We start from the raw sequence: 19,384 nt of genomic DNA on the forward strand, positions 1-19,384 counted from the left end.
TTGTAGCATTTTCGGGTTCATGTGGGTATGTGTCCTCACCGCTCCTGCCTCAGGTGGGGCTCAAACCCAGGCCTCAGGCGTCACTCAACAGAGAGCCAGCCGGTTGAGCTAAAGGGAAATCTCCCTGCTATTCACAGGGAAGGGCAGTGACGTGCAAGCCAGCCTGCACAACCTATAATGTCAGCTGTATGCGTTACACTCTCCCCCGCTTAATTTGCTGTTCTCAGCGAAGGGCTATCCCATCCCACTCTGACACCAATGTAGCGCATTCAGGTTCACATGGGTATGCTCCCTCGCCGCTCCCATCTCATGTCGTCCCTCCACCGGGCAGTGACGTCACCGCTCTGGCAAGCCGAATCACACAACCTGTAATGTGGGCCGTATGCGTTACAATATTTACTTGTGTCTGAGAATATTAAATGTGTTTTGGATATATGAGACTGATAGAACCTACAAGCTAGACTGTAACATATTATACTTGATGCATATTTTAACTGAAGTTATCAACTCTGATCTTTGTAATCCCTGAGTGAGTGATCAGCCATGTTTACAGCAGACTGTTTCACAGATATATATTCAATGACATTGTTGCTTGTTATACAAGTTTTGGTTATATCAAGAAATTGTATATTGTGTATTTAGAATCTGTGTGAAAATTATTTTCATTGATTAATTTCTAAAATACATCAAATGCATGATTTTTACAGTAAATTAAACCCCCCCAACCTCCTGCACTTGTTTAGAAATTTTGTAACTTCGGTATAAAGAAGAAGGCATGATAAAAGTTTATTTATGGTATATAACATAAAATGCTCTGTTTAGTCGGCCCTCATTCTTTATTGCCCCTGAGTACATTTAAGTGGCTAGGCACTACTTAAAGAGTGTGTGTCCTGATGAAAACAGTGAAAGAACTCAAAGGTAAAGATAACATTATGACAGGTTAGATGAAATATCTAAATTAAGTTAATTAAAAAGGAGAAGTAATTAATGTTAACTGAAGGTAGCCACAAGGAGACAAATGCACAGAATAAGCCTCAGTGTCATAAAAATGCAGAGTCATTCAAACTGATTAGATTGTCCTTTTAAAAAGTGTATGAAAGAAAAATATCCAGCTGAGAATGATAATTCAATTATGGGCCATGTCTGACAATTATTAATGCATTCATAATTAACTTAGAAAATTCCTTTAAAGAACAGATATGAAATGTCCCTCACACTTTCATAGATTGTAATTATACAGAAAATTAAGCGAAATTGTTATGTATCTTCAAAGGTTAAGCTAAAGCAGCATTTTATTTCTCTTAGTGCTGCAGCGATGGCAAATTAAGCTTCAATGGTTTCTTGTTAAATCCCTTTACAAATTCGATGTCCCGCGGAGCATGCTGAGCTTGAGATTTCATGCCTTTATGAACATTATTATGTCAGAACATCACATCACTGTAAACTGCCATTCATTTCTGCTGTTTTATCAAGTGTGAGAGAAGTATATTCTGCTAAGTGTTGTCTGATTGGTGCTTAATTAAAACCTCAAGATGACTTTACCAAATGGGCTAGATGGGCTGAATGACTTCTTCACAATATCATATTCAAACAATGTAACTTAAAATGTGGTACTTATTTGAAAGTGCTGTTCTTTGGTGGATCAAAACTACAGAAGAAAACTTACGTACGATATTGAAAGCATTTAGTGTTTGTGGTGGAATCAGGAAATGAAAAGTGGCTCAAAAGTAATATTATTGCATAACTGCACATTACTGTAACACAATCATAGCTAATGCAGAAATCATTTGTAGATAGTGTTTTCAGACCTCTATACAGGACAAGCTAGAGAAATTGTTAAATTCTTAATGATGTCTAATATACTGTAACAGGAATCTGCTTCTGGTTTGAGGGTTACTTAGACCGCAGAACTTATACGATACTGTATCAAATTTTACAATGAGGATAAAAAGTATTTGCAATTTTAATCACAATAATATAATTTCAGTCATAGTATAATCCTATTATCCATAATATTATCCTATTTTAACCATGACTGATTTGTAAGGCCTCTGTATATTCCATTAAAGGTAATAACCCTCAAGTACTGTTTCTAGTAAAAAAGTCCACGATTGCATTGATTCTGATTACTGTAACGCTGCTCTGTAGAGGTGAAAAGGATCCGATGCAGATGCAGGAGTCGCAGGGAGGTAAGTAAACGTACCGAGCAAATCCAGGAGCTGAGTCGTAGTCCGAAGGCGAAGGTAAGTCGAGATCCGGTAAAGACACTGGTGGCGAACAATCCAAAACGTGAGACAGAATCGTAGTCGAAAAGAGAGCTACAGGGTCAAATCCAAAACACGCAATGATAGCAAACAATCCAAGGGGCGAGACGAGATCCGAAGTCCGAAGGCAAAAGGTGCAGGCAGAATTCCAGGAAGGCAAAAGAGGGGTAAGAACGCTAGGCTGAGCAACAAGTAGAGAACTCAATACCGAGCAACGGGAATCAGGTACGAATGGTATAAATAACCTGGCGTGCCGCACGGTAGAGCAATTGCAGGTGTGTTAACTCGTGCGGCGGCGCTTGTTAGTAGTAATCCGCTGCTGGTGCTGATTGGCTCGCTTACGTGTTGATCTCAGCTGGCTGGTGGTCGTGACAGTACCCCCCCCTTCATGGGCGGCTCCCGACGCCCGAGACGGCCGATTAGGATAGTCCCTGTGAAAGTCACTGATTAGTGTAGGGTCCAAAATATCCTTCTCTGGAACCCAAGATCTCTCCTCGGCACCAAAACCCTCCCAGTCGACTAAATACTGAAGGGTACCGCGGTTCCATCTGGAGTCAATGATCTTGTGGACCGTATAAGCCGGGCGCCCCTGAATGCGACGAGGAGGTGGCGGGCGATGTTGGCGAGCCGCAAGGGGCGAGCGGTAAACAGGTTTCAGGAGGGAGACATGAAATGAGGGGTGGATTCTGAGGGTAGGGGGGAGAGCAAGGCGGAAGGTAACCGGGGTGATCCGGGAACGAATCCGGAAGGGACCAATATATCTAGGCCCAAGCTTTTTGGAAGGCTGATGTATAGGTAGGTTCCGTGTAGATAACCAAACAAACTGTCCTTTCCGAAAACAAGGGGCTGGTCTGCGGTGTCGGTTGGCGAATTTGGCGTGGCGCTGGGTTGACTTAATAAGAGCTGTCCTCGCCATTTTCCAGGTCCTTCGCAGTTTGGCAATATATTGTTGCACGGACGGCACTGCCGTGAGTGGAGGTGTGACAGGGATGAGAGTGGGCTGATAACCTAAAGAACAAAGGAAGGGAGAGAGACCTGTGGAGGAGGAGGTAAGAGAATTGTGGGCATATTCTGCCCAGGGAAGTAGTGATGACCAATCATCCTGTGAGCTGGAGGTGAAGGCTCTCAAAAAGGTCAGGAGGCTTTGATTGGTCCTTTCCACCTGACCATTGGCCTCAGGATGATAACCAGAAGTCAAAGATACATGAGTCCCTAGAGTTTGACAGAAAGCCTTCCAAAAGGCCGAGATAAATTGAGGTCCCCTGTCCGAGACAATGTCATCAGGCAAACCATGTATCCTAAAGACCTGTTGTACAAACAAAGATGCCATTTCCTGGGCTGTGGGCAATGCTGGGAGGGGGACAAAATGGGCTGCTTTGGAAAAACGATCGGAGACCACCATGATTACCGTATGACCCTGACTGTTAGGAAGGTCCGTAATGAAGTCAACAGCTATGTGGGACCAAGGTCGGTGTGGGATTGGAAGGGGGTGAAGGAGGCCAGCCTTCCTAGAGCGTGGAGTCTTGCTCCTGGCACAGACCGGGCAAGCCCGGACGTACTCTGCTGCATCAGATCGCATGGAAGGCCACCAAAAGTCCCTGGTGAGGAGGTCCAGAGTGCGTCTGCATCCCGGGTGGCCGGCAAACCGGGAATCATGTCCCCACTGCAAAATCGCAGAACGTAAGTTGTTCGGGACGAAAAGCTTATCCGGGGGGCAGCACAGAGGAACTGTAGTTCCGTTGAGGGCACGCCTGACCTGATCTTCAATGGAGCAATGAATCGCTGCCACGATTCTGTTAGGAGAGATGATTGGTTCAGGTGTGTCGTCCAGGTCTGGGGGGTCATGGAGCCGAGAGAGTGCATCAGCCCTCCCATTCTTGGAGCCAGGAGTGTAAGTGATAACAAAATTGAAACGAGAAAAGAAAAGTGACCAACGGGCCTGACGCGAGTTAAGGCGCTTGGCAGATTGAATATAGGACAGGTTCTTATGGTCCGTGATAATGACAAAGGGGTGCTGAGCCCCCTCCAGCCAGTGTCTCCATTCCTCGAGGGCCAGCTTGATAGCTAGGAGTTCCCGATTGCCCACATCATAGTTAACCTCAGCAGGAGAGAGCTTCTTGGAAAAGAAAGCACATGGATGAGGGAGGCGATCCTCTTCGAGGTGCTGGGAGAGGACTGCACCAACCCCATGGGCAGAGGCGTCAACTTCAACAATGAAAGGCCGGGAGGGATCCGGATGCCGTAGGAGAGGAGCGGAGCTGAAGAGACATTTCAAGTGCAGGAATGCCTGGTTAGCCTCCGGATTCCATTTACCCCGACTAGGACGGTTGCGGGTCAGAGCCGTAATGGGCGCCACAACGGAGCTAAAGTTCCGGTTAAATCGCCTGTAGAAGTTGGCAAAACCTAGAAAGCGTTGGATTTGCTTCAAATTACGTGGCACAGGCCAATCATTGATAGCTGCCACCTTGGCTGAGTCCATCTCGACTCCAAGAGGAGAAATAATGTAGCCCAGAAAGTGAATCTTAGAAGCATGAAAAATGCATTTCTCAAGCTTGGCGTAGAGCTGGTTGTCGATGAGTCTGGACAAGACCTCCTGGACGTGATGGACATGTTCCTGAGGGTCGGTGGAAAAAATGAGGATGTCATCCAAGTATACCAAGACAAATTTTCCAATAATGTCCCTAAAGATGTCATTTATGAAGGATTGGAAGACTGCCGGGGCATTAGCGAGTCCAAAAGGCATCACCTGATATTCATAGTGGCCGTGCGTGGTCATAAAGGCCGTCTTCCACTCATCCCCTTCACGGATCCTGATTAAATTATAAGCCCCCCGTAGATCTAGTTTTGAGAAAATGGAGGCTCCACGTAGGGACTCCAGAGCGGCTGGGATTAAAGGCAAGGGGTAGGGATGTTTGACTGTAATGGAGTTCAGGCCTCTGTAATCAATACACGGCCTCAAGGAGCCGTCCTTCTTCCCTATGAAGAAGAACCCAGCACAGGCTGGGGACGAGGAGGGACGAATAAAACCAGAATTCAGGGCCTCCTTGATATAATCCTGCAGGGCTTCATTCTCTGTCTGAGTGAGCGGGTAGATCCGTCCTTTGGGTGGGAGTGCTCCTGGAAGCAAATCTATTACACAGTCATAGGTGCGGTGAGGGGGGAGCGATAGAGCTTTCTGTTTGTCAAAGGCTTGCTTCAAATGTGCATATTGGGGGGGAATAATAGAGTGTTCTTCCAAGAGGTTTACTGAAGCAGCAACCTTGAGTGGAGGACGACAACAGTTGTCACGACAGGCATGGCTCCAGGCAATGATCTCATTCTTGGCCCAGGAGATGTGGGGATTATGCTTTTTGAGCCAGGGAAGGCCCAGGATCACAGGGTAAGCAGGGGAGTCCAGGAGAAGGAGTGAAATGTCCTCCGCGTGAATGGCACCAACAGTAAGGGATAGGGGAATGGTCTGCCAGGAAATACGTCCAGGAGCGATCGGTGACCCATCCAACGTTTGAATGCAGATAGGGGGTGAAAGCGGAGCAAGAGGAATATCCCACTTCTTAGCAAAAGAGGCATCCATAAAATTCCCAGCTGCCCCTGAATCCACCAAAACCGAAAGGGGAAGGTGCGTGTCCATCCAGGAAATCTCAGCTGGGAATAAAGGCCCTGAAGAGGATTGTGAAAAAACAGCACTACTGACACTAACAGTAGGCAGTGGGGGAGCTCGAGGTGGATGTGGGGGTCTCAAAGGACAAGTAGCGAGCAGGTGACCCGATGCAGAGCAGTACAGACACAGCCCCTCCTGACGGCGCCTTTCCTTTTCCTCCAAGGACAGGGGTGCATGTGGCAGGGTGGGCGCCACGAGGGGAGGACCCATTGGGCGCACAGGTCTGCTTCCTGGGTGTCTCTCCGCTCTCCGCAGCCGAATGCGAGTGTCCAATTCAACTACCGCAGCGATAGCCGCCTCTAGAGACCAGGTTGGTAAGGACATGAGCACCAGGTGGTCCTTTAGATCCTCCGAGAGACCCTTAGCGAAGAGGCAAACCAAAGCTTCCGGGTTCCAGGCAGACTCCGTGGCGAGGGCTTGGAATTCAGCCACATAATCTTGCAGTGGTCTGTCGCCCTGGCGAAGAGAGGAAAGCCGAAGGCAAGTCAAATCCGGGTTGCTTTGAGAAAAACGCGCCTGGAGACGGTCAGCAAAAAGCTGAAAGTCAGAGAACAGCTGATCTCCTCTAGAAAGCAATACTGCAGCCCAATCCAATGCTTTGCCTGTGAGCAAGGAAAGTGCGAATCCGATCCTCTGTCGAGAAGTAGAAAAACGCTCAGGCTGCAGCTGAAAAGCCAGGGAGCACTGGGCAATAAAGCCCCTGCAGCCTGCAGGATTGCCGTCATACTTCTCCGGGAGTACAAATGGTAAAGTTGAGGGAGTGGTGGGCGGGGCCGCGGTGGTTGGAGCAGGTGTTTGTAAAAAAGGCGTTGTAGGAATCGGTGCGGGAGCCGGCGAAACAGGGGAAGAAAAAAGCCAGGCGACTTGGTTAGTGAGCAGTTGGAGAGAAGATTGAAGCTGGGCGATGGTTTGGGAATGCTGCGGGAGAAGGGAACGAAGGGTCTGTGCGTCTGCGGGATCCATAATCAGGCTCGGTATTCTGTAACGCTGCTCTGTAGAGGTGAAAAGGATCCGATGCAGATGCAGGAGTCGCAGGGAGGTAAGTAAACGTACCGAGCAAATCCAGGAGCTGAGTCGTAGTCCGAAGGCGAAGGTAAGTCGAGATCCGGTAAAGACACTGGTGGCGAACAATCCAAAACGTGAGACAGAATCGTAGTCGAAAAGAGAGCTACAGGGTCAAATCCAAAACAGGCAATGATAGCAAACAATCCAAGGGGCGAGACGAGATCCGAAGTCCGAAGGCAAAAGGTGCAGGCAGAATTCCAGGAAGGCAAAAGAGGGGTAAGAACGCTAGGCTGAGCAACAAGTAGAGAACTCAATACAGAGCAACGGGAATCAGGTACGAATGGTATAAATAACCTGGCGTGCCGCACGGTAGAGCAATTGCAGGTGTGTTAACTCGTGCGGCGGCGCTTGTTAGTAGTAATCCGCTGCTGGTGCTGATTGGCTCGCTTACGTGTTGATCTCAGCTGGCTGGTGGTCGTGACAATTACATTCTGTCAAAAACTTGGTTGATAAAGAACTCCTAAGAACATTAATATATTAAATTGGCTAATTTATATATACATATATTTTAATTTCAAAGTACAATATACTTGCATGCCTTGAGAGTGCTCAAGAGTCTGGAAGTATTCTCTTAATTTGCCATTGCTGCAGCTTTAAAATTAATTTTGTTGCTGGTGTGAGAAATTGGGACAGCAGATCCTCTTTAAAATAAATAATTGCAACTCCCAAATTGTAAAGATATATGCCAGTAATATACCCAAATGGATGGTATTATTATAGGCACTTGAATTATTTGTTCTCTGGCACAGCTTTGGTGAAAAGAGTAATAATTGGGCATTAAAAAAAAATTAATAATGACAATGGAACACATCATAAAGTACACAACATAAACATATTGTACAACATACAAGTTACCATATTTACAAACAAGATCCTGACCAACCAAAAAAATCTACTGCTACCTAATATTCAGATCATATGTAACACTTACATAGGCCAATAAGACAGATAAACCTGCCTTCTAAACTAAACAGAATATGACCTACAGTTAAATCTCTCTATATAAAAATCTGAATGCTACAGAGTGAATGGGAAACCTATTCTCCCTATTCTAAAAATACATCCACTAAACAGTAAAGACCATTCTTAACCTTGGGATTCTCTATACAGGGAATCAGAGTTTCCTAAAAACAACAGAATGGTGAGCTCTCTTATCAAGGCTCCAACACTTAACTCAAATCTCAAATCGGGTCTTAAACAATGATCAGAACAAGGACTTTCCTCCTGTATCTTTTCTCTCCTTGGGTGTTTCTGTCCATCATCTCTCCTTCCCTTTCTCCCCTCTTTTCTCTGTCTTTTTATTTTTTGTCCCCAGAGTGTTGCTAACTCTTATTGATTTACCAAGAACTCAATTAACCAAAGTAAACCAGACAATTCCATTGATCAGTGTGTCTCAGACCCAATTCAATTCAGTAAACCCCTCAGATCCTTTCTTGTTTTGATGTTCTTGAGAACTGCAAATGTTGACAAAAGTCAAATGCTGACCACCCCCATTTAACTGTAACATTATCAATTAGTCAAAGGCATAACTACACTCCATTATATCTATTTAAACATTATTTATTAAACATAAATTTGTCATAGATAAATAAGACATCCTGTACACTTACTTTTTATACAGTACAGTATGGTCAATTCTATGTGCTACTGTAGGTATTCACTCAGTCCTGAATACTGACTGAAACCCATTGTATTTATTGTGCTGCTCTGAAACTAGTAGTATCATTACTTATTTTGTGTCATTTGCAGATTTTGAAACTTTTATTCATTATAGCAGACTTTAGATCATTGGTATAGATTTTGAAAAAGCAGCAGAGCATTAGTGCCTTTTAAACTGATATTGTCAAGAGAATCTAAACAAGCTGGGTTTGATCTTCACTGAGATGGCAAATCTCTAAGGAAATTTAGAGATGGTTGCTTCTATAACACAAGTGGTGTTAATGGACCAGTGCTTGATACTCTTCTCTGTGGAACCTGTTTCAAGAGATTGTAAGGATATACTCCACAAATTCTGATCATTTAAATTTTAAGTACCCCTAAAATAGCCGATGAATCAAACACATTGGATGTGCTGAATCAACTGGTGGTAAGTATAATATAGTAGTATTAAGTGGTGCATTACAGAATTGATCTTCAAGTTTGTTGCTTTATCCAATTTCACTGATTTTTATCTTTCTCTTGATTACTTCAAGCACATATTTATTTTATCTAAAGAAAATTAATGAGCAATGACTATTTTTATTTTAATAATTGTGAAAATCAAAGTTAAGATGGTCCTCTTGATGTCATGATTGTAATCTCTCCCCCTTAAGGGCGCTCCAGCTCTTTCACATTTTACCTGATCTCCTGCACCTACCTCCTGTTCCAGTCTCCCCTTTAAAAGCCAGATGCTCCCACTATTCCAGGCTCAGCTTTGGAAGATGGATGCCACAGGGCTTGCCTATTTTCCAGGTTGTCTGAAGGCAGGTCTTTTCCCAGGCGTCCTGACCATCTGGCGTGGAGCACCTGGCCCCGTTACCCTTTTTTATTCCCCCGACCCTTCGCTAGATCCCGCTCCGACTTTTAACTTTGTCTCATCTTTGTCATGGATGGACCACACGGCTCAGGACATTTGCATCCCCTGGATCTCCTACGAACACCCCTCGGACTTGTTTGCCTTGGACCTCACCTCCCTGAGCACCGACGCACCTTGGACACCCCCCTGTACTTCTTCCAGCCCCTATTCTAGTCCTTTTTTCCCGCTGTTTCTCACTCCCCTCCGGATTATGCCTGTCTTCATAGGGTCCCGAAAGCCGCTTCGTAACACGTGATTTAAATATTGTAACTCATATGGCAGACATTAGAGGTTGTGAGAGCCGGCTTACCACCACAGTGATGTCACCACCCTTCCCTGTGAATAGCAGGGACCTCAGCCTTTGGGCTGAAGGGTGATCTCCCTTTAGCACAGCTGGCTTGGTCCCTGTTGGACTACGGAGGCCCGGCTTTAAGTCCCCAGCGGTGGGGGGCCGACCTAAGGCAGCAGAGGCTAGGGCGCATACCCACGTGAACCTGAGAGCGCTACAATGTTCTGGAAATTCCTATGACATAGAAATTCAAACATATGGTTTTCTAAATTGGTGAATTCAAGCTATATAAGTTTTAGGCCATAATTATAATTTTATCATAACATACATTTAAAAGCAGAAGTGTAGAGAAGCCTATTCCTTGGAAGATGGACACTAAGATCACTCTAAAAATAATCAAAATAACAAAAAGTAACTAACTCTGTTGTGTGTATAACTGCCAGAATAAAGAGAAAAGAAAACACATTAAAAGCAAAATTCAAACCATAGTTTATATGCCTACTGTTCTTCAACTGGGCAGTGCCACTGTGATGGAATTACAAAGTATAATGAATATAAAAAGCATCCTCAGTATATACACATCAAAATAGAACAGAATATCACTACCACAATAAATATTCAATTGCAGTTGTAGGGGTTTTGTAAATTTAATGGCACACTATTTAGTTGACTATTAGTGTAGTTTATTTTCACTATTAGGAATCAATCAGCCGGACAACAAGGAGACTTCACAAGGATTTACAACACACAATACATTTATTTATACATAGAAACAAAGTATACTGTACATAAAATAACGAAAAGATTAATAAAACAGGGATATGATCTTAGAATACCATTGGTTAGACCAACTTCCTCATCGGGCTCATTAAAATAATTAACATTCAGACACTCTTATCTACCTACTTAAATGAATTAAATTGATATGAATGTGTTAATACAATATTTTTATTCTCAAGAGAGTGCATATTGAATTATAGTTGAGCTGAACTGGGACATAGGAATGCATAGGACTTGCTTGCATAGGAAGCAAGCAATTGCTCAGTTGGGACGAGTCACACTAAAAGAGGAGAAACTCAGTTTGCTCCTGGCATAGCAACTACTTCTGAATAATGCCTTATTCAGGTGTGTCAACAAAAAGTCCAACAGTAATGCTCCGGTGATCAAGCGGGTGCACGGTCGTAGCTAGTAGCTCGTCTCAGGGTTCTGCTGCAGGCTAGACCTCAGGCAGAATTCTGTCTTTACATACGGGCTCACTCCCTAACTCGGCACTTCAGAAAAAGTCCCAAAGCTCAGACAACAAGTGTGGCGGGTACTTGGTTCTGTTGTCAGCCAAGTTGGTTCAGCGGAGAGAGGACGGTGGCGGAATTAGAGGTGATGTACCGCTTTTTAACTGGGGAAATATGGTTGGTGATTGGCCAAGAAGCTATCAGGTGGAGTGGGTACCCACACCCTGCAGATTCCTGACTGGTTGGTCATCTTGCTGGATGATTGACTATGCCTTGTGATTTTTAGGATTATCTCCAGATGTGCCTATATCCCTCTGCCAGACATCCAGGCCCCAGCAGTGGACATCCATCTTAAGGGAGTATTGATAATGGATCTAGACTGTCCCGAGAAAGATCTTTATCCAAAAGATAAGCATATCTCCCTCACTTGCTCACAAATGGCTGACCACAGATAGGGGGCCTTATTTGATACATCCTTGTGACAGGCAACAGGTTGTTTTGTCCAGACACACAAACATTTTTAGAATTAAGTAATTCTAAGTGAAATAATAGGACATGCCCCTACACAATGAGTAGAATAATTTGTGTTCCGAAGAAAGAATATGCAGGATTGTCTTTGAAAAAAAATAAGACAAGAAAAGCGGACAAAGGGTCCAGTTGTGTCCAACAGTAAAACAACTGGTCTTATTGAAACATATCTTTCTTCTTCATGTATCATGTTGAGCAAACTGTATTTGTTGTTTTGTATGATCTTCTGCTGGGCTGTATAAAGTAAGAAATTTATGAATCCCTGCTGTTGAGGGAGTACATCTATTTTCTGGTCACCTGGAGGATGAACTATATGTAACTCTATGTATACAGTAGCATAGTAGTTTAAGATGAAAATATGAGCCCTCTCCCCGTATGCAACTCTCATAAATCCTACATGCCTTCATATCTTCAGTGGGTCTATTTGTGACCAAAAAATGTATTTCATTTAAAAAAAATGTAATATGAAAACAAGATGATCTTGCTTGCTGTCCTTTAAAGAAAAACAAGTTAGATCAGCAACTACTGTCCTCCCTCTCAACTAGACAAGCCAATATTTCCTCCTCTGAACCTCAATTTGACTTAATTTCTGCTTTTACTCTTTTTATCACTGTAGGAAGGGCACCTTGCTGCTCAACAATGCATTTGCTGTTATTGCTTCACTTTTGTTAGCTCTTGGAGAGCTAGCAGGATCCTTTGAAATGCTTATTTTGGGTCGATTTATCATTGGAATTGATTCAGGTGAGTAAACTTATTGAAAGGTCATTAAAACATTTTTAAATGAATCTTCATGTAACTGTTCAACATTAGCAGCGCTACATACAAGCTTATAACCTGATATCCCTAGATGTCGGTACTTTGATGTTGATGATGGACCATTTCTCTCTAATCTAGAATTATCACGCTAATGGTGAAAAGGTACACTGGGATGTAAGAAGTCATGTCCTTCAGAATGAGACGTTTAACAATGATTAAACTACTTGACCACTGAAGATCTCAAGGCACTGTTCATATGAGTAGGCATGTTATCCCTGTTTCACTGGTATTATTACAGTCCTAATTAAAAACCTGGTCAACTTATTTGTCTTTCCTGTATGCATTGCCCTTGGGAATGGCACATGTGTTGCCACACTTTTTGTCATTTTGTACTCTGGAGGTAATGAAAGGTGCAAAAATGAATGTGTACTTGTTATAAAATATTAATGAGGACACTATGCAGAAAAACCAGGATGATCTCCAGAGGCGTAGTCGATATAACAGTTCAAGGACCAAAAGCTGAAGGTAAACTAACCGGTGCAAAAGCACAAAACCAGAAGCGGAGCTGTAAGCTGTGAGGAAGCCGAGAGTCAAAACCAGAACGATAACCAAATACTAAAACCAGGAGACATACAGTAGTCGGAGAACAAACCAGGGTCAGGAAGCCAAAACCAAGTAATAAGTAATTGTGAAAAGTCGAAATAGCTCTAACAAGGAAAAATCCTAATACTGAGCACAGGGGAGAGTGTGAAGCAGCATTAAATAGGCTGGGGTAAATGGGCTAACTGGGAACCGTGCTGGAATGCAAGGTGGAATGATGAGTCCTCTGGGGGCGTGGCGTAACAGAACTGTTGTTTTGTCATTCTCAATCTGATTTAGCATTTATTAGTTTACCCGTAAGTGCAAAACCAACAATTATTGAAAACAGTGAAAAAGTCAAGTATAAAAAGAATTGTTTTAGAAGTATGCATGTAAAAGTATTAATTATTATTTAGCACAATTTAGAATATGTTTGTAGGATAACATTACAACAACAGGTAGAGAAATAGGGCACAGATGACTGAAGATGTAAATCTGTTCTAAAAAAATACAGAAAAAATAAGCGGAATCAGTATACCAAAAACAGCATGTTAGCATTAACAAAAGTCAATTGAGGACAAACTAATACTGTAAAAGATCTTCTAAATTATATTTTGAATCTTTGATACATCTATCTTAAATGAAGTTTTTTTTAACATGAATTGGCTTTTATATTTTCCCCAATATCTGACACTTTCAGCACCATTCTATTCTCTTCAAAGAAGCTCTCAGAATGTACAAGATGACATCTGGTATATCATATAATGTGTTCTGTAATGATATGAATGCAGTGCATTTAGAAAAGATCAAATAGTTCTGAGTGTGATGTGTTAAGTAAACCCTGTTTTTAAAGATTCTGCAGTTTTCTTGTTGAAATTGGACAGAAACAGTATTGGACAATATTTTTTGGTAATAACAGACATTGATACTGGAATTCTACCTAAGGAACTTACAATTAGCAAACTGGGTTATATGAAGATTTCATAAGAAGAATATAGATTCTCTACCTCTACCACTGATGTACTCCAGCCCTTTCAAACACAAACTCTCACTCTGGCAGTGTGTGTTACTGCCTATGTTTTGGATTCTTTGCATTGCTGTCTGTTTGCTTAAAATAATTTGTATAACCATATTACTACATTAAATAATTAATCAGCTCTCAAATATTTTTTATCTGCATTGTTTGGCTTTTATCTGTCTGGTCCCTTTGGCTCCTTGGCAAATGTCACATTAATTGTAATATGAATTATTTTATTCAAGCAGGAGTCATGCAGCCTTTTATCATTCTAATTTTCTTAGAACTACAGATTTTTCTTTCTGTGAAGAATCTATAAAAGCTGGTTTTACTCCAGTTTCTATTGCAGGCACACTTTGGTTATATGTGGTTATATGTCATTTTTTACACAATTAGGCACTTCCTCATTTGTGTCCTCTGTTATTGGTCATTGCTGACAAATATCCTCCATTTATTGTATTTTCTACTGCAAAACTATCTGCTGTTAACTACTGTATGTCAATAATTATTTGTGATAGAGAGGCTTAATTTGTGATAGAGAGGATTCTTTGGGAAGCCGTTGTTTCAGGGCACACCAATGAGCCTGTCTTGAGTCGATACAGTTACTTGAAGTAACTACTGTAGATGCACATTTTAAACTAGACACACATAAACTTTGAGCAGGGAGATATTCTTAAGAGTTGAATTTTACCAGATAGAAATGACCTGATAGAATATGTTTCCATGGAATTCCTGAGAAACTGATAGACTCATAGGAGAGTCTCTGGAGGAAGAGAGTTTTTTAAACTTGGAATTAAATAGGCAAATAACTGGTTATTAACTGGTTAGTTAAACTGGCTTCTGCTATATCACAAGTGTCAGTGTTTGCTATAGAGAGATGTCCATAAGAAAACTGGATAAGCTGGGAGAGGGGGATACAGAAGGTCTCTATAGCTAGTTTTTCCTAGAACTGGATTGGGCATCTCAACAGGCTTCTGGGATGTGTGAGGTTGAGCTGTGAGGCAACTTGAAAACATCCAGGATACTATACTGAGGTGAAACATGAGTTCAATATGAACACGTTGTGCGGTAGCTTGTTTGTCAGGCTCTGCTGAAACAGTAGCACTGAGCAACAGAAATGGCTAAATGAGGGCTAACTGGAGGTGTCTGTACATGGATTAGGAAGGCTCTACCTGGAAAATTAGTATAATATCTTCTGGCCACTGAAGGTAGAGCAATAGAGTAGCAATCTTTCGCAGTTAGTCAGCTGGAGTGTGGAAAAACAGCAAAAATAAGTCTGAACATGAAGACTGAAAAAAATGTTGCAGGGTGCAAAAGAACAAATAAAGGAATTAAAAATCCTATCCTCAGTGAAGATAGTTAAAATGTAAGCATCAAAGAGTGAAAGTTGAGGAACATTTCATATTTAGAGTAAGACAATAAGTGAGTTCACCAAGAAAAAGCATAGTTTTTATTGAGTAATAGTAATGGTCTTTCCATACCTGAGTGAAAATTCTACCAAATACAATCGCAGGTATGAAGTAAAATGATGAGTTATAAGATTGAGAGAAGGAGTGGAGAAGGAAGCTCATTCAGCCGTCCAGAGGGATTTCATAGTATCTCAAGCTAGAACTCCTGCTACATGATCATCCATAAAAAGCTGACTGGAGCTAAGTACTTTATCTGAACCTTACTAGAGAGATCTTGCTATTCTGTTTTTTAGGAACTTGGGTTTCCTGCAAAAAAAGGATACCACATTAGGTGATGTCTTTCCTGCTTGTGGGTGCATTGTTAGAACAGGGAGATAGGCTCTCATTTATCTAGTAGCATCTGGTTTTGCAGAGAGGCAGATTTAACTGCAGGTTGTATTGTGTTTATTAAGAAGGCAGTTTATGTCTTATTGTGGTCTCTGTGGGAAATATTTAAGAGTTCAATACTTAGTAGCATTCTGTTTTTTTCTTCTGGGTGATTTGAAAGTTAGATCTCTGGAATGCCTTGTTTGTACATTCTGTAAATATAGTAACTTGTGTGAATGTTTTGTTGTGTGAATCATAATGTTTGTCTTGTTCTTGTTAACAAATGTTTGTTTAACCAAGTGTGCCTGGATTATTACTCTTTTCACCAAAGCTGTGCCAGAGAATAAATAATTCATGAGTCTCTAATTATACCAACCACTTGGTTATATTCTGGAGAAATCACTTATAAGTTGAGGTGTCACGCCCTCTGCAGCCACAGGGTGCTCCTTCTCTGTCCTGTCTCTCATTTCTGGTTCTCTGCTGTCCTTCCAGTGTTTCTCTCTCTCTGGGGTTATATATTTCCGGGTCTTTCAGTCTGCCTTGGCTCAGCATTGACGTTCGGATGTCCTGAGATCCGCCTAGCACCAGGTCGCCCCACGTCCGCTACCTGAGGGCATAGGTTTCTATACGGCATTCCCTGAACAGCTGAGCCTGGGCTAACCCCCGTCTCGCCTCTACGCATAGGGTCTTTTCGCTCTCCTGCCATTCTACCCTTCCGACATCCGGGACATGACGGTTATGAATAACATTACTCATGGACTAAACATCTCAGTCAATTCCTGATTTTTACCATTTTCATAACCCCCCATTTGTAACAGTACTGTATTTCTTGATTTTACAAGAATGTGAAGTGGTAAAATGTGAAAATGAACATTCTTTTAGTAATTCGCAAATACTTTAGATTGCAGAAATGTAGTAAAAACTTGGATGATAAAAATAAAGCATTATCATCAACTGTATGAACTTCACCATTGTGAAAGTGGCTTTGGTAATATTAATTAGCATACAGATATTTAATTCAGGTGGATAGCTGCGTCAGCATGCATAGTCTACAAAGGAACAAGTAATAGGATTTTTCCATGCTGAAAACATTTCAGCTGTGAAGCCTGCTCACACCTGAAGAAGGCTTCACAGCCGAAACATTGTGTTTTCTCTCTTCTCTTTTCAGCATGGAATAAACTATTACTTATTCCTTTGTACAAATATTTAATTACTGTTAATGGTGATAACAGTGTATTGTCTGGGGCTCAAAGTGATAGAAAAATAGTCCATTAGAAATATGATGACACTGAAAACTAATAGTTCAGAAATGGCCTTTGTTTTCTTGGGTTTAATCTGTAGATATAATTTTATTACATGCAAAGCAATTTTCATACAATTATATAGGGTAGAAAAATATAGTATTGTTTCTATCATAAAATAATTATCTACACTATTATCTACGTACTGTATACTGTATGTGATTATCCTCTGCAACTTACCAAAAGTACAGTACATTGTAAAATGTTCTTAACCATAGAAACATTTTTGAATTTGGGAAAAGGTCCGTTTTAATAGGGTATTGTATTTGTTGCTTTATAATGTTTTGTTACTGCAAGATTTTAAGCTAAAATTAAGTTAAATGTTGATTGGTCATCAAAGAGGATTCTTTTTGAACCTTCCAAACATACTGTGAAAATTTCCCATCATAAAATAAGGAAACCTTCACCTTTTTTAGTCCAAATATAATGGCTCATTGCATAGTTTAATTAATACAATTCAGGTTTTTCCAAGTTCATTATAAATTCAGTTTTTTTTAATGTGAACATTTGCTTTCATCTTGTGGAAATTCAGCTACATTTTATATGAAGAAGAAGATTTCCAAGGTATCACCCTTAAGAGCTAGATGATCACTGATAAATAGTGAATACACATCTGAAATGCATGCCTATAGCATCAAGAAAAGTAATGTTACCAAAGATATACATTTGTCTGATTTATCTTATTTTTGAATTGTGAAATGCAAACACCCTGCTTAAATTTACATTCATTGGAATGAAAGACAAAAACACAGTAGAAAACAAGTAAAATGTTTATGACTGGATGGAAAAATCTACTAAATGTTGTTTTTTTTTTTTTTAGGCATTGCCCTCAGTGCTCTTCCCATGTATTTAGGTGAGATCTCACCCAAGCAAATCCGGGGCTCCATTGGACAGTTCAACTCCATCTTTATTTGTGTCGGGGTGTTTACAGGCCAGGTTCTAGGTCTACCTGAATTACTGGGGCAGGTAGGGTCTAATTTTCATCTATTTGTTTATGTTGTACTTTAAGTGAAACAGGTTTTTGGCTTCTTGTTTACACTAAGATGATTTTTCTCCTGACTTACTTTTCTTGTTTTAAAGGTTTTTACTGCTGTTATTCTGTTATTATTTTTTATGTATCAACAAGTGCTTACCTGAAAGATGGAAATTGATCTCTAGGCTGTAATGTTACAACTGGATACAGCTATGTACTGTAGGTGGTGATTTGTCAGAACCCAAGTGCAAGAGACTGGAGAGTGAAAAGTGAAAGGTGACAATGAGATGATTGATTGCTGGCCAGCAGGGCTTAATCATCTCAGGCAGATCAGTAATGGGGAAGAAAAGAAATGGGGAGACACGATGGATCCAGGAGAAGCCATCTAACCGCATCCCTGGCAAAAAGAGGCTACAGAATAGTCAATCAGTCGAAAAAAGGGTGGCTATGATATAGAGAAACTGCATAGCTAGACCCCTGAGAAGTGAACTGAATAGGCTCTGAAAGACAGTCCTCAGGAGTGCCAAGTTTTCAGGTTGGTAAAGCTTGAGGGTTGACGCAGTTTCGTGTGAAAAGAATGAAGGCTTGAATCCAAGACTGCTGTGTCGGGCAATGCGTAGAGCAGGTTAGCAGGTGAAGCTGCTTCACCTCGTTACTGCTGTGAGCTGGGTCTGCTGTGCTGTGCAAGCCAAAATTGCTGCCAAACATAGCCCACCAGTCAGAAATAGGGAGTCTTGGGTATGGGAAAAACTGAATGGTGAGCCTCCTGGGAAGGAGCTGGATGGGTTTGAAGGGTAGGCTTGAGACCACTGAGACTCAGCAGAGTGAAGGCTGGCTGGAGGCTGCTGAGACTGCTTCACAAAGCAAAGTGCTGTATTAAGGCTGGTTAGACAGCTGCACAGAACGAAGCTGCAGAGACTGCTGCACAGAACGGAGGCTGGCTGGATTTAAAGCAAAACCTGCTGAGCACAGCAAAGTGCTATTTAGGAGCCGAGATATTGCGAGCAAACACGATCTGCAGGCTGGAAACAGGGAGCCTCAGGTATGGGAGAAGCGAATAGTAAGCCTCCTGAGACAGAGGACCAAACTCTGCAGGTCAGGCTTCAGCCAGAGAACTGCTGTGCACAGAGCGGAGTACAAGCTTGAGGTAGAAAACTGCCGCACAGACTTCTCTGGGTCAGAGAAGAAAAAAGGGAACCCCTGGTACAAGAGAAACTGAATAGCAAACCTCCTAAAAAAGGGGACCAAGTGGGTTTGCAGGGCAGGCTAGACTGCAACTTCTGCTCAGAGTGAAGAGCTTCCTTGCTCAGTAGAGATGTGGACAGTGAAAGCAGTAGTGCAAGTAAGGTAAACTGGGCTGAAGTGAAAAATTATGAAGCACCATCAAAGTGGTGACTG

At 41.9% G+C, this 19,384-nt stretch overlaps 1 protein-coding gene across 4 annotated transcripts in view; it reads left to right on the forward strand.

Annotated features, from left to right (window-relative positions):
• slc2a9l2 (solute carrier family 2 member 9, like 2) overlaps window positions 1-19,384 on the forward strand; it is a 299,312-nt gene that overhangs the window by 54,361 nt on the left and 225,567 nt on the right. For all 4 annotated transcript variants that reach the window (XM_088628586.1, XM_088628577.1, XM_088628568.1 and 1 more), the window contains 2 exons: window positions 12,204-12,328; window positions 17,834-17,979. In XM_088628586.1, coding sequence (XP_088484712.1) covers window positions 12,204-12,328; window positions 17,834-17,979 — 271 coding nt within the window. The remainder of the gene's footprint in view (window positions 1-12,203; window positions 12,329-17,833; window positions 17,980-19,384) is intronic.

This window comes from Lepisosteus platostomus, chromosome 1, assembly GCF_059453375.1.
Source record: "Lepisosteus platostomus isolate fLepPlt1 chromosome 1, fLepPlt1.hap1, whole genome shotgun sequence".
NCBI classification, from domain to species: domain Eukaryota; kingdom Metazoa; phylum Chordata; class Actinopteri; order Semionotiformes; family Lepisosteidae; genus Lepisosteus; species Lepisosteus platostomus.